Source organism: Elephas maximus, chromosome 15 (assembly GCF_024166365.1).
Source record: "Elephas maximus indicus isolate mEleMax1 chromosome 15, mEleMax1 primary haplotype, whole genome shotgun sequence".
Classification (NCBI taxonomy): Eukaryota; Metazoa; Chordata; class Mammalia; order Proboscidea; family Elephantidae; genus Elephas; species Elephas maximus.
In genome coordinates this window covers 35,437,046-35,460,078 of record NC_064833.1, presented here as the reverse complement: position 1 = coordinate 35,460,078, position 23,033 = coordinate 35,437,046, and the positions used below count along the sequence as shown (strand labels likewise).

General features: G+C 34.8%; 1 protein-coding gene across 12 annotated transcripts in view; it reads left to right on the top strand.

Annotated features, from left to right (window-relative positions):
* OXR1 (oxidation resistance 1) overlaps positions 1-22,746 on the top strand; it is a 488,381-nt gene extending 465,635 nt beyond the window's left edge. For 4 of the 12 annotated variants that reach the window (XM_049854296.1, XM_049854297.1, XM_049854291.1 and 1 more), the window contains exons 10-15: positions 8,966-9,046; positions 11,396-11,521; positions 12,619-12,771; positions 14,689-14,784; positions 17,036-17,109; positions 20,795-22,739. In XM_049854296.1, coding sequence (XP_049710253.1) covers positions 8,966-9,046; positions 11,396-11,521; positions 12,619-12,771; positions 14,689-14,784; positions 17,036-17,109; positions 20,795-20,930 — 666 coding nt within the window. In that variant the 3' untranslated portion in view covers positions 20,931-22,739. Of the gene's footprint in view, positions 1-8,965; positions 9,047-11,395; positions 11,522-12,618; positions 12,772-14,688; positions 14,785-17,035; positions 17,110-20,794 lie in introns of all 12 variants that reach the window. The other 8 variants (XM_049854290.1, XM_049854289.1, XM_049854293.1 and 5 more) reach the window with 6 other exon arrangements.
* Positions 22,747-23,033: the final 287 nt, after the last annotated feature.

The window sequence follows — 23,033 nt, the reverse complement described above, 5'->3', positions numbered from 1 at the left end:
TGATTTATAGATTTATGGTATGTTTATAGCTTTAATCTTTCAATAATATGAGTTTGTCTTTGCTTAAAAATAGAGTAGAACTCAGTGAATTAACTTTTATAATTATTGATTAGATCTCAAACTAGATACATTTAGAATATTGTGTATTTAAGATTGTCATTTTAGCAATCCCAGAAAAGGCTTTTCTTTTAACCTCTTTCAAAAGTTTTCAAGCAGTGCTATCTTATACAAAATATTAAAAGATATTCTAGTAAAGGAAAACCTCAGTTAACTATCTTAAGAATCCTACTTATTTTTCATTATAAACGTGTGCATTACTTGTTACAAAATATACTTCCAAATTGCTCTTTCTGTGGTGATTCAGGGTTATATCTTGTCTTATGAATATTAATTTTATTTTTGCTGTAATTGTAAATGATTTGAATAAAGCCAGATATATAGTTAGCATCAGGAGTGACTTTGGAAAAATACCCCCCAAAACAGTGTGTCTCGCTTAATCATGTGAAAATATCAAAATTACTTCTATTTAAATTATCTTTAATTGAACTCGAGAATATTTTGCTAATTTTCTTAAGATGAATAAGTTCACACTTTTGTATATGTGATACACCAGTATGGTGGGATTCAGGTGCCTAAAATGATTAAATTATTTTTAATTGTGACCAGGTTTTAGCAGATAAGCCAAATTAACATAGTTTTCTTTTTTTTAACCAAGAAGAGTATGCTAGTCATATATTTTCTGATTTGTAGTTTGAATAAATGTTTATCAGTAGCTTGCTAAGACTTTCCAACAGCCAGCAAACTCACTGCCGTTGAGTTGATTCTGACTCATAGCAACCCTATAGGACAGAGTAGAACTGCTCCATAGGGTTTCCAAGGGTGTAAATCTTTATGGAAGCAGGCTGCCGCATCTTTCTTCCTTGGAGCGGCTGGTGGATTAACACTGCTGACTTTTTGCTTAGCAGCCGAGCACTTTAACCACTGTGCCACCAGCTAAGACTTTACTACAGTTTAACTTACAGGCAAAATAAATTATGGGTGTTTTGAGTTTTATAGGTCAATATACATTATTATACTCACCAATTCCTGTTGTTCATCCTTATGGAAGGTTGTTACATGGCAGTCAGGTATTTTATCTCATGCCTGTCACTAGTCATTCACAGTCTTCAACTCTACCCATACATTTTGTGTGAGAATGTGTGTGTGTTAGTTCATTTAACCTTCATATTAACCTTGAAATGTCAGTAGTATCACTCCCCATTTTAAAGATGAAGAAACTGAGGCATGGAGTCATCCCTGAACTAGACTCTCATGAAGCACAGAGACAGCTTGAACCTAGTACCTTTTTTACCTTACAGTGATGCTTTTGAGGATTTTCTGAAATGGTACAGTGTGATGTGTTTTCATACGTAGACAAGTTTAGGTCCCGGTTTTCTAGCTGTTTCCCTGAGATGAGAGTAGATATTCTAAGGGTTGTAGGGTAGGGCAAAGGCTTGAGAAGATGAGGTTTAAAAGCATAGCAACTCTGCTTTTATAATATTTTGAGATTCCCTGTAAAATTTTGGCTAACACAGAGTTCCTCTGCTTTAAAGCTGAAAGTAGAAAATGATACTTCTAGGATAAAAATATTTTAGAACAAATGAACTTTCACCTTTTGGACCTTGTATTTTCTAATGTTTTAGAATTCTTCGTATGTTCACTCAGCTGTTTAGTATAATGGGATTTATAGACTTCAGTGACGAACTATCTTATAGAGCTAGTAATAATGTGGCCATTTGAACCCACTTATGGAAACCCCGGTGGCGTAGTGGTTAAGAGCTACGGCTGCTCACCAAAAGGTCGGCAGTTCAGATCTACCAGGCGCTCCTTGGAAACCCTATGGGGCAGTTCTGCTCTGTCCTCTAGGGTTGCTATGAGTTGAAATTGACCCAAGGTCAACAGGTTTTTTGTTTGTTTGTTTGTTTTAGAGGTGCCTTGGAAGACAGGCCTAGCTACCTGTTTCCAAAAGGTCACAGCATTGAAAACTCTGTGGAGCAGTTCTACTGTGCACGCACACATGACGTCATTAGGAGTCAGAACTGACTCAGTAGCAACTAACAACAATGTACTTCTGTAACCTTTGACAGTTTTCTGATTTTCTGTGTATACGTTTACCACATAACCCTGTGTGTTAACCAGGGACCGGTTATTTTCATTTTACATATAAGCTAACTTAAGGCTCAGAGAAATTAATAATAGGTAAAATACACCCCCAGTGAAATGTGTAGAATGAAGTTATATCTTTGCCTGTTAGCTTTAGTAAGAACCATATTAATCAGACATAACTCTCCCCTTTGCTTTTCTTTTTTTTTTTTGAAAGGCTGTCTTACAGTTTATTCTGACAAACAATTCAAACTTGAATCATTCATTTACTTGAACTTACACCTAATGTTTTAGTGTCTGTCAGTACTGCCTCATATCTTTATCAATATCAATATCTTTATCAATAGTTCACTGATTTAGTCACTTGTTTTTAGACCCTTATATATGGAAAGGTGGTAAATTTGGTTTTGTTTTGTTGGTTACCATATATGAAAACAGATAAAAAGCTCCTATGATGAATTATTTACATCTGTGCATGAATTATCTTATAGGTAGAATTTTAAGAAGGGCTAATTTAACTGTAAAAATCTTTCCAGTGACCTTAAAAAAAGTGACCTTAGCTCAAGTTAATAATTATATTAATGATAAAAATAATTACTACCACTGACACTGTAGTGAGTACTGTTTTAAGTGCTTAACGTGCATTAGCTTTTTTAATGCTCACAACCCCATGAAATAGTACTCTTTCATCTCCATCTTACAACTGAAGAAACAGATGCATACAGCAGCCATACTATAACCAGTAAAGGTGAGAGCCTGTGTTCGAATCCAGGCATTCTGGCTCTAGCCCATGCCTGTCAACTCTTTCCTACGTTCTCTCTCAAAATCTTCAGAATATAACTAGGGGAAGGGAATTGACATTTATTTTGCACCTTGCATGTACCAGGATCTATTATATATATATATATATATATATATATATATATATATATATATATATATATATATATATATATATATATATATAAAAAACCCAGTTGCCATCAAGTAAATTTTGATTCATGGCGAACCATGTGTCAGAGTAGAACTGTGCTCCGTAGGGTTTCCCATGGCTGAATTTTTCTGGAAGTAGATCATCAGGCCTTTCTTTTGAGGTGCCTCTGGTGTAATGTGTTTTGTTATGCAGACAAGTTTAGGTCAATTTCCTAGCTGATTACCTAAGGTGAGATTAGATTACCCTAAAGTGAGAGGGGTTATAGGGTAGGGGAAAGGCTTGAGAAGACGAGACCTAAAAGCGTAGCAGCTCTGATTCTATTTTATTTTGAAATTCACTAAGATTTTGGCAGAGAGGGGTCTCTTCTGCTTTAAAATTGAGATAGAAAATGATTCTTCTAGGACTCCTTTTTGTCTTAACTATTATGAGGCTTTACTGATTGTTGTGTTAGACATGTATTTTTTGTTTGGCCTACAATATGCTATTTGAATCTATGAATTCTTGTTTTACATCAGTTCTAGAAAATCCTCTGGTTTTCTCTCAATTTTCTCTTTTTACTGGTTCTCTGATTATATTTTACCATTCTCGATATTTAACCTTCTTTATATTTTTCATTTCCTTGCTTTCAGTAATGCATTCTGGGTAATTTCAGCTTTGTCTTCTAGTTAACTAATTCGTCTATGACTAAATGCTTTTCTTTTTATTATTGTACTTTAGATGAAAGTTTACAGAGCAGATGAGTTTCTCAGTAACCAATACACATACTGTTTTGTGACATTGGTTGCCAACCCCACAACATGTCGACACTCTCCGCCTCTTGGCCTTGGGTTCCCCGTTACCAGCTTTGCTGTGCCCTCCTGCCCTCTTGTCCCTGCCCCTGAGCTAGTGTGCCCATTTAGTCTCGTTTTGATATATGGGCCTGTCTAATCTTTGGCTGAAGGTTGAACCTCAGGAATGACTTCAGTACTGAGTTAAAACGGTGTCCAAGGGCCATACTCTCGAGATGTGACTATCTGCTTTTTACTTGTCAATTTTTTTGTTGCCATCAGTTATATTTATTTCTATAAAAGTTCTGTTTGGTTCTTTTTCAAATCTGCTCACTCATTTTTTTAATCTCTTACTGCTTGCTTAGTTTTAGTATTCCATCTTTATTTTTTTTTTTTAGTATCTCACTATAGTTTATATATCTGGTAATTCCAGTATCTAAAGTTGGTTCAGTGTTTTAGCTTACTTGTACTTATGTTGTGTTATTTGTGTGTTTGGTTACCTTTCATTATGAGCTGACATTTGCTTAATCTTAATCTGTCAGAATCTTATTTGAATTGAGGGTCTTTCTGAGAGGATTTGTTTCTCCCAGGAGCCAGATTATGCTATATCTGGGACCACTTAATCCTGTTTTGTGGATCCTTGGCTTAATGCAAGAAATTCAAGTTTAGCTCCCAGATTCTGCTGGCCCATAGCTTAGTCCCAGTATCACAGCACTGCTATTGACATTAGTCCTCAGGGTAAACCACCTTTCTCGTTCACAGTTCGCCCAGCTCGTTTTCCACTCTTTTCTTTTTTAATCATGGGACATAGTAGATTCTTTTAAAAATGTCAAAATCAGGAATAAAAATGGTGATAGAATAAACTTTATCAATTAAAGAAATCAGAAATTTAAAATTCTGTGAAATATTTAATAAAGTCTTATAACAGCATCTTTTTTATGCCTTTAAGTTTTACAAAACCCCATTAACTTCGGTATAAAAATATGTAGTCAAAGAACAAACGAATATTAAGGAAGTAAGTGTTCAGAAGTGACCTTATGTTTATTTTGCTTAAAAACTGTATCACTGGTCTATAGACCATAACAGAACAGTCCAAATTCTGTAAAAGAGCATTCTTTTTCCATGATGTACTATAGAAAAAATGAGATTATCTCCTTTTTAATGAGACTATCATTACATTTATTTATTATTCCAGAAATCTAATATGATACACACATATTAGCATTGAATGGTTTTGAGTGGTTACAGGTTTTTTTTTTTTTAACTAAAAGAACAGTGAATAAATACATTTGTTTTCTTGTGAAAATCTGAGACTCATCTAAAAAATATTTAATTACGATGTGATTTGAAATATAGACTATTTGGTCAAGTAAAACCTTGCTAATGTGTTTTCTAATTTGAATTTGTTCTTAATTTAAATATTTTTTCTCTACCAGATATATTTTCCAGTGAACTAATTTCTGATTTTCTATTTGCTCCTTTTATATCCCATTTGTTATAGTTCCATGACCTGTTATGTTGAAAGCAATAATTCTGACTAAGGTAATACAGAGCAAAGCTTTAAAATATTAATTCTCATTTTATAATAAAGACTTGTAAATGCTGAAATGTAGTCGAACATAAGGCTAGGTGATTTCAGGGATGCTGTTGTTTAACTATAACAGCTTCATATTTGCATTTCCTCCTCCTTTATCATATTTTTGGGTACCAGAGTAAGTTTCAGTGGCATTAATTAGATAGTATTTTTTCCCTCCGCTCCGTCCACCTTTTGATAAGAGGAAATAAAAATGGCACATTCATAGATACTTGTAAGACTTTGTTAGCGGGCAAGGTAATTAGGGGAGGGGAAGTTTTGGTTGGCTTGTGGGATAATTTCTGGGATATCACTGGGACATTCTGGTAGGAGGACTATTAGGCCAAGTTATTGGCCTTTATGCCTATGAGATGAGCATGTTCCTATTTAAGGGATTGATAGCAAATATAAATTTTCTCCGCTTCCTGTTTTTGTTGTTGTTGCTAGTCCTTTAAGAAATGTTAAGTCCTTTTGTATCATCAGCCCTGGGTGGATTTAACCCTGCTTTTTTTTTTTACACAAATAAATGCACAGAAAAACACTCTGTGAGAGGGTCCTTTGTAGAAGACTGAAGCGGCTAGAGAATAGCACTAAATTCTGTAGAGGGTTGATCATGGTACCTAGTTTCTTCAGACTGGACTTAAAGCAGTGTATGCAAACCTCCTTGTTCCTTGAGAATGACTTTTTTAGCCAGTCAGTTAATACACTTTAAACTGGAAGGTCTTGCTTTCCTCAACTGTGTGCCCTTAATAATCAGGAATGTGATGTGGGGTATTTTGTAGAAATTGTCCGTTTTCTACTTAGGTTGAATCATAAAGTCTCTACCTGGGTAAAGTAACAAATTCTGTATGTGGCATATGATTTAACAAGGGGTTAAAATTAAGACTAATTCCACTTAAGTCATGTATACCAGGAGTCTACATCTCTTTTAATTTGAAAAGAGGAAGTATATTTCTATCATCACTTGATTTCAAATCCTTTCCCTATGTATTCATAGACTATCTTTTTGACAGTGTATCTTTTTTTACTCACCTGGGCATGAGTAAATATTTAGAGTTGAGGAAGTAGTGAGTTTATAAGTCCTGAAAAAGAATAGTTCTCCTTCTTTTTCAAATACAAGTGAAAAAAAGTAAGAATTTTAACATTAAAGAAGTTATGACTTTACCAAATATAATTGACTTAAAATGACAGTTCATTGTTCTCTCATTAATTACTCCTACTCTCAGTGATACTGATATAATTAGGTTATAACTGAACCCTTTTGTTAGCATAATTCAATGTTGCTTCCATTCCGGAAGCATGTTTAATATACTAAAAGAAGAAACTCTAAGAAGTAGGTGTAAGATCATTGTTAGCTAGAGGAATAGAAGGAATGCAGAGGCATCTATTAAGTCATATGACTTGAAAATTCTTGGCTGTATTGAGGAGACACTTGTTTAGACTCAATGCCTTGGGAAAAAGACAAATATAACTAGCCATTGAAATAAAAAACCTGGCAATTTACTCTTGTAAAGATTTCAGCCCAGGAGACTTTTTGGGGCAGTTCTAACTCTGTTCTGTAGGGTTGCTATGAGTCAGAATTGACTCAATGGCACACAACCACAATAGGCACCATATACTCCATTTTTTATATGCTTTTCCTCATTTAATCTACATAAAAACTCTATTTGATATATACTTTGATTATTCCCATTGTTTTATTAAGAAATAGATTGAGAAGGGGCTAAACCCAAGTCCATCTGACCTCCCAGAGTTAGAGATCTTAACTACTTTGGGTTTCTTTGCAAGTATAGAGTCAGCTAACATTTGTATATACAAGTCAGTAAAAATGGTCACAATAGAGCCCTGTGCTCTGGCTTTCTCCCTCTCTCTCTTTTCCCTCTCCCTTTTTTTTCTGTTCTTGTATTTTTCCCAGCTTTGACAAATTTGCATAGCTTTTCATAGAGTCACCTTGATATTTACTGGCAGCCATTTATTACATTTGACTAGAACATGGGTCTTTTTTTTTTTTTAATTAACTTTTATTGAGCTTCAAGTGAAACGTTTACAAATCAAGTCAGTCTGTCACATATAAGTTTATATACATCTTACTCCATACTCCCACTTGCTCTCCCCGTAATGAGTCAGCCCTTCCAGTCTCTCCTTTCATGACAATTTTGCCAGCTTCCAACTCTCTCTATCCTCCCATCCCCCCTCCAGACAGGAGATGCCAACACAGTCTCAAGTGTCCACCTGATATAATTAGCTCACTCTTCATCAGCATCTCTCTCCTACCCACTGTCCAGTCAACATGGGTCTTTTAAATAAAGCTCAGATTAGACATCCAGACTCTTTATGGTCCAGTTATATGCTGCATTATGTGGTCATAGCCTTTACACATATCTGATCTGATTGATCACACGAGGAATTAGTCATAGCTCAGGAGAATCATGAAGTTATAGCACACCACAGTTCAGTATATTATGGTAACTGTTTTGGAAGTCATGACGTGATCTTAAAAAGCCATACCTGTTGTCGCAACCTGAAGAAACTGGTTTTATTTTTGTGTGCTTTTCTGTAGCAATGTTGTTGTACCATGTTTGTCATGTATGACTTGTACATTCAGCACCATGCAAGAGACTGATCTAGGCAATTATAGAAGATACAGAATTTCCCTTAGGAAGTTAGATTGTAGTAAAGTAGTTAAGTTTTAGTGGCAAACAACAACTACAGTATAAACCACAAAGAAATAACATAGAGGAGGGACAGAAACTGGAAAAAGTCATTTTAAAAATCTGAAGTAGACATGCCTAAGAAAAAAGAGAAGGTACTCCGAATTAGACATGCTTTTGAAAATCTAATTTTCTACTTTCTAGTGTTTATTTTTCTTTTTGCCTTAGGTTTTAAAATTTACTTCATATCTTTTTCTTGCTCCCCTTGCTTCTTTTTTCTGATACAGATCATATAGCATGGGTATGCTTGTCACCTTTGCCTAGAAGAAATTCTTCCAGCATGGCCATTAGGATGTAATGTTTGAGCTGAACTGATTTGAAGGGGAGAGTTGAAACTACCACTTTCTTTGTAAATTGCAAGACCATCTAAATTTTAGTATTATCTTTGCTGTTAGCAAAGCATGTTATATTTTATTTAGTGTTACCTTTTTAAAAAGCAAAAACCCTATTTACTGAATTCAGACTATGTGAAATAAATCTTCCTATATTCTCAACTAGTTGCATGTGTGGTTAATCTCAGTCATATGTATTTCACTCTAGTTTGGTATATAAATCTTTGGAATTTTCATCATGGATTCGGGGAAAACATCCTGATTTTTCTTTATGGCCATGAGTATAATTATCTTATGAACTCGTGGAGTCCCACACAACATATATATGGAATAAATAATAGCGATAACATTTTTGCTTTCTTTACAGTTCTCTTTCCCCTTTCAAGTTTCTCCATTGGGTTTTATTTCTTGGGTTTTTTCTTTGCTTGGTTGGTTTTTTTTTTTTTTTTTTTACAATTTCTCTTCAACTGTCAGTGGAATTATTGTCTTCCTGTCTCCATATTCAGGTAGTATCAGTGGCTGAGTATCACCGCAGGATCGATGCTCTAAATACTGAAGAACTGCGCACACTCTGCAGACGTCTCCAGGTGCCCCCTTCAGTAGTTTAACCCCCTCCGGAGATTGACCGCTTCCTGTTTTTAGTGTCCCTTTGTCAGGGCGGATCTCACATTTGGAAAATTTGTTTTGAGTGCAATACTGAAAGAACCCACCAGAAAATTCCTTTTTATATTAAAGAGTACAGTATTGTCTTAAAGAGATGTAGGATTATATATCTGTCATCTTTTCATTTGAAAAATATTCAGAGGAATTTTCTGTAACTTTATGACTGCTTTCAGGACTGTGTGTTTGTCAGAGTGTTGAGTTTTATTTTAACATTGGAAGAATATCTCTGACCTTGAGATTGAATCTTCACTAAAAAGAATCTGAAGGGTGTGTGCTACCTTGGGGAAATTTTAAAATTTTTATTGTATAGCAAGGCTTAAGTATTTAGTTTTTAAGGCTGTTTCAGTTGTATCAACCCCACATCAAACATCTTAATGGGAGAAATTGTGTTTTTCTTGAGGCATTCCTGGTTGGTATTAGAAACACTTTGGAATTGTATAGGTTAGTCTCTAGAGTATAGGTTAGGCACCAGAACTAGATAAATTATTTGAAACTCTGTGAAATAATCTTTGTGATTTTTAGAAATGAGAAAATGATAAAATTGAACAGAAGGTGATACAATTGAACTCATTTTTCAGTTTTGTGCATTATTAGTTGTGTGTGTTTCCTCTTAATAAGATGTGCTTTTATGGCTTTGCTAAACCTGCTAAATTTTTTGCTTTTCTTTTAATGCTTCTAATGCTGTTTTGGATTTATTTTCAACCTTTCACATCATCAAAATAAGGGTAAAACATGATGATGTGACAGAATACATTTAGCTTTTCATCAGAAAATGATACAGCTCTAGAACATGTATTGGTTGAAAATATATGCTGTTCAGAGTTGGTAAGAAAGCTGTTTAAAACCCAAAAAACCCAGTGCCCTTGAGTCGAAGAAAGCTGTTTAGGGAACAAAATAATTTAACAAGATTCCATTCCTGTGTGGAATCATAGTCACCAAGCATTGCTGCATTTTAGTTATCTGCTCCAGTAAAATTCTGTATATTTTCAATGTTATAAGTTTTATCAATAATAGCTATGTTTCATATCTTTTATTTTCAAATGTTATTACATTTTACATATTAAAGTAAAATTAATATTAAAAAGTAAGCACTAACAATACAGATTATATAATAGTAAGCTTATTTAAGTTAATCAGCATTTTTTTATCATTGTAAGGGTATCAGTGAGATAATTTCCATAAAGCAAAAGTGTATTTTATTTTTAATACAGCAAATTGATCTAATTTCAAAAATTAACTTATGAGCAAATTAACTTTAAAATATTTTCTGTTTGGTCCAACAAGATAAAACAATTCAACATTTAGCAAGTAGAAAATGAAGGTGTTTAAAAAATAATGGTAGCTTTTTAATGAAGTAAATTTATATTTTTTTAAATGAAGTAAATAAATACAGTGTGTGTATGTATACACATGCACACCGTGTTTTATGCAAATAACACGTGTCTTCTGGGTTTGTTTTCCAGCCACACTGTCTCCCAGGAGATGTTTTTGTAAGCTGCTATGCTAATTTTTTTTTACAGCAACTAGCTGAAGAGTATTATTGGCATGGCGGCACTTGGGGGGTGCCTCGCAGGGGGAGGGCATGGCGGACAAACAAATGCAGAATTCGTGAGTTATTTGCGTAAGAATACAGTATATACAGGAGCCCTGGTGCCGCAGTGATTAAGTGCTTGGCTGCTAACCAAAAGGTCGTCGGATCGAACCTACCAGCTGCTCCGAGAGGGACAGACCTGCATCGGATTTGGTTTTCTGTTTTATACATATATATATATATATATATTTATATTAAAATGCAAAGAAAGTTATATCTTTTCTTCTACTACTGTTTAAATTCATTTTTGACACTCCAGAAGTTTTCTTAATTATTTTTGGCAAATTTTATGTTTTCCATGAAGAAAATAATTTTACATGTTTTGTATAGCATGAATAAGAAGCAATTTAGCTGGCTCACGTTTGCCTTTGAAAGGGCTAAATTTAAAGTTTGTGTGCATCTGTCTCCTTTTACACAGAAATACAAGGATTCGTCATTCATTACCAGCCTTTCCTTCATGTAGTAGATGAGAAAAAATGGCTGCCTAGAATTAAAAAAGTCTTTTTCTACATTAGATACACCACTGTTTTTTGATGAAGCAGATTTTACCTTCTAAAATCCCCAAGTAAAGCTTCAGCCACGTTTTCTGAAGTGTAAAGTTGTATTTCTCCCAAAAGGCTGAAAAAATTTTAAAGCATGTTGCAATTTTATATTAATACACTACCACTGTTTACTTTTTTAGATTACTACAAGAGAAGACATAAATTCAAAGCAGGTTACTCCTGTAAAAGCAGACCTGGAGCCTGAGTCATTTCGACCAAACCTAAGTGATCCCAGTGAACTCTTACTGCCAGATCAAATTGAAAAGGTATGGCATGTCCACATATATGTATATCTGTGTATATGCCCATGATAGTAAAAGCCTCTTTTCAGTTATCTTTAAAACTGAAGAAACAAGGTTATTTCTACAGCTGTACCTCTTCCATGAAGAAAAAGTAGGCAAAATGCAGTTTAGGCGAGTGACTGTAATAGCCAGTATTTAAATTCTTACTGTGTAGTAGTCACTTGCTGTGTGTGGATTACCTTCTTTAATTGTCTCAACAGCTCTAGGGGTTGGGTGCTCTTATTGAGCACATTTTATAAGTGATACTCAGACATAGGTTGAGATCTTCTTCAAGATCACACAACTATAATGTATAGATGTTTAATTCTAACTCTGATAGTCTGACTCCAGAGCCCATTATTTAAAAAGTGTTTTTATAATCAAGGTAACAAGCCAGTATTTTTATGGATAAGAGACACCACAGGCCACAAGTGAGCCATGTTTCTTATCTCTGTGCTAATTTGTATCTTCTTCCTTTCCTGGTGAAAATATATCATGCTGAGAAATGTATAGTTACCTTTCAAGCTCTCCGTACCCCTGAGAAAGATAAAGAATTTCTACCATTATTTTCTTTTTGTAGGCCTACATATTATAAAAATAAGTACTATTAAATTCCAGTTGGGTTTCATATCCTACGTATTGGTAGTAAGCTATTGTCTTAGTTACCTAGTGCTGCCCTAACGAAAGATACCAGAAGTGGGTGGCTTTAAAGAACCGAAATTTATTTTCTCACAGTTCTGGAAACTGGAAGTCCAAATTCAGGATGTGGCTCTAGGGGGAAGTCCTTCTTTGTCTGTTTCAGCACCTAGTAGCTGCCAGCAGTCCTTGACGTTGCTTGGAGTCTGTCATCAGTCCATCCTCCGTCTTCTCCTGGGGTTGCTGTGTCCATCCCGCTCTTTTTATAACTCAGACCCATCCTACTCTGGCTTGGCATCATTAACATAACAAAAGAAAACTCCTGTTTCCAAACAGGGTCATATATTTACAGGTGTAGTGATTAAGATTTCAACACATATTTTGGAGGGGTCACAGTTCAACCCATAATAGCCATCAAGTAAATGTTAGCATTTTCTTTTTCCAAGCTTACCAGACATCTCCCACCAAGAACAATCGGCTATCCATGGACTCTTGTTTATGGTACTGGGAAGCATGGCACAAGTTTGAAGACGCTTTACCGAACAATGACAGGTTTGGACACCCCAGTGCTAATGGTGGTTAAAGACAGTGATGGCCAGGTATGAAAAACTAACTGCATGTTCACCTTATCTTTTAAGAGATTAGAGTAACAGTAACTTCTAGTATATTCCCTGTAGAAAAATAATTTTCATTAAGTTTAACAGATAATGATTGAGTCCGTTTAAAATACAAGGCAACGCTGAGTGCTGCAAAGGGTGGACACGAGCATGGATAAGTAAGAGTTCTTGCCTTCAAGGAGATTACGGTCTCATGGAAAAGAAGATTAAAGTACACTGATATTGCTAATGTGGAGCAAAATATGCTAAGTGTAGTAAGAGACCAGAAAAAGTGAGAGGGGTATTTAGAGTAAGTGTTGCCCATATCTGTTTGGGGGAAATAAGAATGAGCTTCATGGAAAGGATACAGAGCGATAGAGTCTTGAAGCGCTGGTAAAGTTTTGATGCTTGATGATAGTTTTGTAAAGGTAATAGCAAGAAAAGGGAAACATTGGCTTGTTCTTGAAACACCAAGCTCAGGTCAGTTACCAGCATTAGACAGTAAAGAGGTGGTGAAAAAGTGACGTTAATTTAAAAAAAAAAAAATTACCACTGTTAATACCTTTAGTGTGTTTATATTCCAGGCACTGGGCTAATCACTTCATATGCATTATTTTGTTTAATTATCAAAGCCTATGAGATTGGTAGTATTATTATCCCTGTTTTAAGGATGAGTTAACTATGACTTAAAGAGGTTCATCACCCAAGGTTATACACCCAATAAAAGGTATGTGCAGCAATGAAAATGAATGAACTACTGCTATATGGCATATAAGTCTCATAAACATAATACTGGGTTAAAAATCAGACACTAAGAATAACTTCTTACGATCCCTTTAAGCAAATCTTACAGTGTCAGGTTAGTGGCTTCCTTCAGGGAGGTGGGGGTGTAATGCAGAGGAGGAATGAGGAGAGCTTTTGAAGTGCTGGTAATGTTCTTTTTTTTTTTGGTCTGGGTAAGAGCAAATGTGGCTTTGCTTTGGTAATTCCAAATTGAGGTATACATTTATATTTTGTGTACTTCTCTCTATATGTAAAATAATGTTTCAGTAAGAAAGTCTTTTAAAATTAAGACTATAAAGATAGTATATCAGAAGAGACAGTGACTGTAGAGATCATCTGTGAAACATACGCACTCACATTTTACATTGTGGAAACTTAGGCCCAGAGCACTGAAATGTACATGTCTCTTAGTCATGCATCCTCTTATTATGGCATCTGCTATGTGGCTTCTACTATGCAAGGCCATGAGGTTACAAGGCTGAACAATTCAGACCCAAGACCTGCCCTCACAGAGTTTACTGTCTAATAACTAAGAGAAAAATAGTACGTTTTTATAATAGAAAGTTTACCTACACTGAGGGTCTTTGCTTCCCTAAGTGCTGTGTTCCCACAGCAACATGTTATCCTTATTGTATATACAGTGTTCTTATAAGTCTTCCTAAAATGCATTAACCACTTGTTAAGATTGTATGTTTAATTCCTATCAAAGCACTTCTAGATTACAAAATCGGAAAAAAAAATCTTCATTTTTCCTCTTTGAGAAACTGATATGCTTTGTACCTGACAATCATGTGAACTATAGAGCAACTGCGTGTCCCCTTGTCTTTGGCGTTTGGGAAGCGCAGAGGCCTGCGTGTATACATACGCATGTATGTAAAAGACTCAGGATTACCATGCTTGTATTCCCTTTTTTACTTTGTTCTGATTGTCTGTTGTACATGTATTTTCTGCAAGTATCCTCAAAAGCTTTGTGGAAAAAAAGGCAATATATAAATTTTTTTTTTCTTTTAGTGTAAATAGATAACACTGCACCAAATTTCTTTTTGTTTGTTTTTGCATTTTATTTAGAAATATATGATGGGATAATGTTTAATGAAACAAATTAATACTCATTTCACATGCCTTTTTTATTCTTAGGTTTTTGGTGCATTAGCATCTGAGCCATTTAAAGTGAGCGATGGCTTCTATGGTACCGGAGAGACCTTTGTTTTTACATTCTGTCCAGATTTTGAGGTAAGGACAATTATTCCAATATTCTGTTTATAAAGAGCTGGCATAATGGGAAAAACGTGCACTTTGGCACCATGCACACTTCATTTTACTCCCATCTCTGCCTTTTACTGACAAGTTAGCCTTTCTTTGACATTTTGAGCTTCAGCTTTCCTGTAGGTAGAATAAAGGTCATAAAATATAACAGGATTGCTCAAAAATTATATGATAATATAATTTATGAACAATGGTTGTCATGGTACCAGACACAGATCAGTGTCTTAATAAGGAATATACATCATTATTACTGTTCTGTTTATGAATTATCATTATGAAATCTCTAGAAATTTTTAATGACTAAATAAGTTCAATAATGTAAGTCCTGGAAACTTAAAAAATAAATTATTTGGATTTCAGTCAAAAGTGATTAACTGATTTTTTCTTTCTTTCTTTACTCGATGTGGGTACCTTAACTGTGTCTTAACTAACTTAAATTGAATACATTCTAATACCAAAAAAGTCAAAAATGAATTTTAGTGAATGTGTGATGCTTAAAACATTGAGGCCAGTACCTAGTATCTCAGGTACAGTGATGTTCAGCACTTCAGCCCTTCCCTAAAGGACAATTATAATCTTGAGGAAAGGAATCAATAAAGGTTAAAAATAAATAAATAAAAGAGTGGTATTTAGGAACAATTTCTATAATGAACTAAATAGGAGAATTTGGTGACATGGTAGTGTCAGGGAGTTGAGCTGAGCTGCCAGGTGTCAAAAGTAGCTGATTAAGACAAGCCAAAATGAAAGTTATAATCAAGCCTTTAATCACTTACTATGTTAGTATAAGCAAGAAGTCTAGCTCCCCCTCTGTTCCATTTTCCCCGTTGGGAAGGAGCCACCTTGCCAGTGTCAAAGAGATCAGTGGAGACAACGAAGCCTTGAACAAACGTCTCCTGCAGTTTTACTGGGGTGGGGGTGTGGGGGCAAAGGAGTAGGACTGGAAAAGTACCGAGTACTGCGTTAGAGTGGGAGAAGTCTTCAGGGTTTCTCCCTGCTTTCCCTAATGAGGAAGCTTCAGTAGAGGCACCTGGGAAAGGTCTCTGCTGAGGCCTCTGAATGAAGGGGCCTGGGCTAGGAATGTAGAAACAAAAGTGTGGCCATCCAGGCCTGTGACCATCAGGTGGGCTGGATTCATTGACCCTTGAGCAGCTTTTCCCCGTGAGGCATGCCAGGTGAAGTCTCAGTGGTAACAGGTCTTTTTGGGTTTATACCTCAGCCTGAAAAACCACACATAGTTTTTTAGCCAATAGCGTATTCCTCAAGTAGAAAACATGTTAACAAACTTGTACTTAATTGGCTAACCAGATTAACCATACTCTCCATCCCTTCCATAAAGCGTATCAGCTGATATGTACAGCTAGCTAGACTACCTGTCAATGCCCAATAGTTGTTACAGATTTTCTAAGCTGTAGTTGTGTACCTTATCAAACCTGTTTATACTGTTTCCTCCTGACATTGTAATAATGTCAGTAATTAAATGTTATGAAAATATGAGCATTAAAAGAAAGTTTATTTCAATGAAATGGAAAAACTTGATTAAGGTGAGTTCCTAGAAATTGCCGTTTATTTGACTTGGGCGAAACACCTATAAAAGATTATATTTATGAATGCCATCAGCCATCATCTAAAAGGTTTTACCACCAGATTTCTCAAGTCTCTTTAAGTTCTTACTTGAAAGAAATTGAAACTGGAAATCATAATTATACATGCATTATAGACATAGTTTATATAAGAATGATGATAAGCAAGTCCATACCCAATGAAAAGACCTTGGCCCTCTATCAAGATATTATCAAATTAATGTACATTTATATGTTTAATGTTAAAAACAAAAGTTAATGGTGTCTGTATTGTTTTTAAAACCTGATTCTGTTGCTTCAACTTTTCCTGTTAACCAACAATTCTTGGTACCTATAAAAAAAAAAAAAGAAGAAGTATTTATGAAGAGAGAACAAAATTTGAAGAATTATAGTTGAGGATATGTTGTAGTAGGTTATGTGCTTTCAGATTTAGTCTTGCCAACACCGAAATCCAAAGCACCAGACCTTCCTGTCCCAAGCTTTGTTGTTGTGTTTCTACTACTATCAGTCTAGGCTTAGGCTTTGGAGAACTATGTATAATAACCATTTTCAGGTACATGTATTAGATAGATTGATAGATAGATGCTTTTCTCTACTAAAAATAATTTGTTATTTAAAGCTTTTCTTCATTTGTGTAGGTCTTTAAGTGGACAGGAGATAATATGTTTTTTATCAAAGGAGACATGGATTCACTAGCTTTTGGTGGTGGAGGGTAAGTCTCTTGAATATTTTACCCTGAGATTTTTAAAGAAACTTAACTGTATTTGGATTATTTATAAAATCAGTTATCTTTGGAAAGTTTTGTCATTAGAGTCCTAATTTGTACATAAGGAGACAAAGTATAATACATTTGCAAGAAGATGCTCAAGTATAGCGTTTGGAATTATTGGTAGAATATGTGTTCATTTTAAAATGCTGTTTAATTGATTTCTTTTGACTAAAGACCATCTTTTTCTTTAGAATACAGTGGTTCCTTGGTATATGAAAGGGAAATTTACCAAGACCTTTTGAACTCTCAAACTCTTAAATAACGTTGTTGGTATGTTATTTCTACCAGTGTATAGAAAAGGTCCAATTGTTTTCGTATTATTTTACCCTGGAGACTATTTGGATTGATATTTTAGAAAACAATAGATATTTGTTTTCCTACAAGAAATTTTAATGACCCCCAGGTTTTCAGGGTGGTTTTGTTTTTTTTTTAACAGTGTGAGTCAGTCAGTAATTTGCTTTGATTTCTTTTGATCTAGGATGCACAACAGGAAACTTTTTCTTAATCTACTATCCCAATCTTATTTAGATTTTACAGTGTTTGGAGGTAGCTTGCTCTGCTGCCTAGTATCCTGGACTTCTCATATAGCACTTAGCAAATATCAACATCTCTCTGTCCTTCAAGATGGGATATAAAGTATGCTAAATCATTCCCAGATGTGAAAGCCTTAGTCCTATTGTTTGTAGCCCACAGTTGAGGACATATAATAGTAATTCATTCAGGCCACAGGTTCTTGTTAGCCTTCAAGACTATTCATCATCCTGAACGATTCTAGCAACTTCCTTCAAAATTTCTCTGTAGATGGATCTCTGGACAATATGATTTCAATGACTGAAAAATAGCCATGGTTATTGTAGCCTTCTCTGAAGGACATAACCAGATAATTTAAAAACATGTTATTTTAGTTTTTGTGCTCAACATACAATGTTTATATGGTCCAATTACTTTTTTTTTTTAATTTGGATGGGGGCCATTCAGCTCTCTCCCAAATGGTAGTCTTACATGTGATTCAGTTAGCTCTGGTAGTCCTCACAAGCAAGAGGCTTGTAATTTCAAACTGTTAAGGATAGATACCTGAGTCTTTGAAAATGATATCAAACATGTCATTGGATTTCTGATGGAAGTGGATTTTGACTGTAAAGCATGATCTCACTAAGCAAAACTGACCATTGGGTCATTTGACAACATATTAAGATAAATTTCTAGCCTTTGAAGAAGAGATTACAAACTTAGAAAACAGGAGCTATAGGGACTGATATTCTAGACTTCTGAGCAGAAAACCAAAAAAAAAAAAAAACCCACTGCCGTCAAGTCGGAAGCCCCAAAGAAATATAAATCATGGTGTCGTGGACTGAATCCATGTTTTAGAGCCAAGTAGACCTGGGTCAGATTCCAGCTTCAACATACACTACATGTGGCACCTTGCACAAACTCCCTAATATGTCTGACCTTTCCTCAGCTATAAATTGGAGATTGATCCCGCTGGCAGTCATGAGAAATTCATTGAGATTTAAACTATGTGCAAATCCTTGTATAGTAACTACCACATAGTAGGTACTCAACAAATGAGAGCCACCATTACTGATTTCCTTTCATCTATCATCATCTTTTCTGTGACCATGGAAGGAGTTTACCTGCATTCTGCCTGTGATGCCATTGGACAGCACCCAAGTTATATGACATTAAAGATTTGGAAGACTTATTTTATCCCTTCTACTCCCTTAGCCATTATGTTCCCAGGAAGCCATATAAGTCATCCTTGAAAGCAATGCTCATATAAAAATATCCTTCCTATATGTTTTACCTGGTACAGATCCATAACCCTTAAATATAATTTCTTAAAATTTGGGGAGGTCACAGACCCCATCTAAATGCTAATGAAACCATGCACCCTATCCCCTAAAATGAATATGCAAACCAAATATTGCCTAGAGTTCACAAACTCTGAAAGCTTCCAACTGGATTCAGAAGGTTCAGGTTGCCATTCTGACTTGATAATGAAGCTTATTGCAGAATTAATGCAGTTATTCATGAGAAGTGTGGGGTCAGTTTTAAGGTAGTTCTTAGATACAGCCATCTAAGATTACAACTAAATACAACTAAATGTCTAATCTTTTTTTTTTTTTTAACCCTTTTCATATTTGGCAAAGGAAGGACTTTATAAGGAAATTCGACCCTTTCATATTCTCCTATCTAATAGGCTGATAACATTTCAGGGCTTTAGCTTAGTGATTCTATCCCTACTTTAAAAGACACCTTGATTCAGATCTCTCTTTAAGGGTAGGTTGATGCCATGGGTATTAGAGACTCTAGAGGTTGATTGCCTAAGATACTGAACTATTACTTCAAATAGTTTGTAATTTCTTTGTGTTTTCCAGTGTGTAACAATTTATGACCCATGATAGGATGCACATTTAAAGTTGAAGAAATAAGTCAGTTAAATATGAATTTCAAGTTGTACCTTAAAAAGATTACAGGTTCCTCAGGGATAGGGAAGGGTATTTTATTTTAGGGACTACCTTTAAAGTGCATTTCTGCCTAACCAAATCGGAGACTCTAGACTGGCATCATTTCAGGATCATCTCATATCTTAGCAAAGTGGTGTTTTCATTTGTAGAGAAGATCCTCAATGAAAACCACATCTCTGGTTATCTCATTGTAGTTTATTATTTTCTCTATTGTCAGCCCGCCTCTTGAATGAAACTGGATGGTCTCTGTTTTTTTGTAAAGTACCAACTTTTTAAGAAACTGTTCTGCGTGGTCACTAGCCGTCTTTCTCTGCTTAAACAGAAATACAGCTCTATACCTAGGACTAGATGTATAGTTAATGTGTTAACTATGTGCCTGCTGCTGTTTTTCGTCTGGAATGATTTATTGGTTACAGAGAATAAGTAAACCATTGCTTTATTTTGTTCCCAGGTAGAATTTAAATTAAAAAAAAAAAAAACTTAAAGGATGCATAGGCCAGTCCTCTTCCGCACAGGACAGTTAACTCTTAAGATGTCATGTGACTCTTATTGACCAACCCGAAGGTCAGAAGTTATAGCCATTGAAATTTTAGAGTTGTATAGGCCTTAAGAAATTTTTTAAAATAATTGACAGGTTGCTCCCCAGAAGGATTAAATCACTTCACCCAGTTTCACATAGATAGTGATCAGCTGAATCCACACAGGCCTTCTTGATCCCAGACCATTTTTTTTTTAACCACTGAACCATAACAACCTGTATTTTTAAAAATCTCTTGAACTCTGGTTCAGCTCTGCTGGTTTGATATCTTAGATAAATATGGAGAATCTCCAAGGGTTACGGTATCTGAACATTGTTATTCATTAGTCTTTGTCCACTCCCCTCTTCTCTTACATAGAAAAAAATTCCTATCATAGCCCTGTTTTTCCCCCGAGTTATACATTCCAGCTAGATAAATTAGACCATATTATCTTCTAAGTTTCTGTTATTCCTGCTTCTTTCTTGGCCTTTCTGCTTGATAAAGAATTTCAGTATCACATCTTTATTCATTTAAAGGCTTCTCAAATGGAGCTCTTTTGCCACCCAATTATTATTTTACAATTTAGGGCATAAGTATTAAGAGATTGTTATATAACTTTTTTTTTTTATAAATGTATTGCAGGGGAGAATTTGCTCTTTGGCTGGATGGAGATCTCTACCATGGAAGAAGCCATTCTTGTAAAACGTTTGGGAATCATACACTTTCTAAGAAGGAAGATTTCTGTATCCAAGACATTGAAATCTGGGCATTTGAATAAATATACAGTGCTCTCTGTCTTAGCAGGATAATGCCCCACACCTGACATGGCCAAGCATTGTTTTGAAAGTTCAAGTAGCAATACAATGTAACATGTCACTAGTGTTTTAAAATTAGTCCGTAACACTACTTATGACAGCTATAATTTTGGAGTTTATTTTAAAATCATGTTTCTGTCCCAAAGTTCTTTAGGTTTAGACCGTGGCCTGGATCTGTGTAGCATAACAGCTTGGGTTTGGTCAGAATTTTGACATCATTTTGATCGTAGTGACCACCTCATCTACAATCCATGTTATCCCAATCTCCTAATAGGATGGTGCTCTTTCGTTGAACCTATTTTGGTTTATTATTTTTTTTTTCTGACAATATTGATTGTTTACTAGAGTAGTCTAACTGAGGTATTGAGGGCATGAAGACTAAATAGATATTACTTAATCAATATGAGGTTGACGCAGGTGAGTTTTGGACATGCTCAAGTTAGTTATTCTGAATGAGAACCACATGCCAAAATAATGCATACTCTGTAGACCACTGAGTTCTAGTTTTAAGTCACACTACGGCATTCTTTTTATTAATTTTGAAGGTATTCTCAATTTCATCTTACTAAAAATGAAACTTGAGGAGAATTCTGGTTGTAATAGACCACAGTGCACATGACTTGCAGGTTTGGGCATATGCTTTCATCACTGAGTTATCTGATAAGCATTTATGAAATAACAAAGGAGAATGAGAACTTGATAATTCTATTGGATTTAATATATTAAGCCAGAAAATATATAGTATTTACATATTTGTAGCTTAGCAGGGCATTATCCTAAGTATACAAACTATGAAACATGCATATTTCTTCAGTATTGTGTCAGATACACTGTTTTATAGTTCTGCTGTTCTAGCATTGTTGCACACCAACCCTCAAAATATAGTTTATTCCTGTTCAAAAGGAAAAAAAAAAAAAAAATACTTGTGATTTTTTAATTCAGTGGTATATGTTATTAATTACCCTTAGCATTTGCTCTTATAAAAGGGCAATGATTGTAGTTGACAATATTGTAACTCAGTAGATTGTGGAATATGCAAACTTACTGTCAAGTGACCTCAAAAAAATAAAAAGATAGACTATACTAGTAGTTCTTATCCTCTTTTGTAGGAAAACCAATAATAAGCCATTGTGGCAATAATTCATCAGTTAATTTCAAGCTTCGTGTTATGCAAAAAAATAAAAATCTACAAAACCCTGCTGTTATACATGTGACAGTGACTTTGTGCTGAAATTTCAGCTATTCCAGATAAATGTTGTATATTATATTGTAAATTAACGTTTAAAAGTAGATTTGTTCTCATAGGAAGTGTTGATTGCCAGGCTGCTTATAGCACTTTGAATTATTCTAAAAATGAAATTACAGGCCAAATATGTTGGCTTAAGTAGTTTTAGTTGTATAGCACTTGAATATATTTAGTTCTTTTGAAAGTTTAAGTAATTATCTAAAGAAAGCATAATGCTAATGGGAAAAAAATCTGATGTTCTATTGTAATATGCTATTGCTGAATCTGAATAGAAATCCAGGGCATCATTTCCTTGTCTATGTAAAGCTCTCTCTGTATAAATTAGTAACGGTATATAGATTAAATGTTTACAGTATAAGCAATTGTAAATAAATATATCTGTTTTTTTTTTTTTTTTTTCCCTTTTTGTCTTCCACAGCAGTATTATTGTCTTTGTGGAGTTGACTAACCACAAAAAAAAAAAAAAAAATCCTGTAATTGATTTCAATTACAATAAGGTCATAGCGGTGTACACCAAATAAAATTAAATACATATATATACACATTTGAGTTTGGCTTTATTGAATATTAAATTACTTTCATAACCTAAGAAATCTTTTATTAAATATGCTGCTATCTTCTGTGTATAAAAATGCTTGTAGTTGCCTGTATTAATGTGATGATGGTGGTGGTGATGGAAGAGTGCGTCCCAGGTGGAGGAAGTACGGCAGTTTAGAAAATGAAGATGTTCGATAGCACTTGGCGTGTGGGAGAGTGAGAGTCAGTTGATATTTCTAAAGTATGTTGTTTTTTGTTGGAAGGTCTGTAGTAGAGTTAAGTT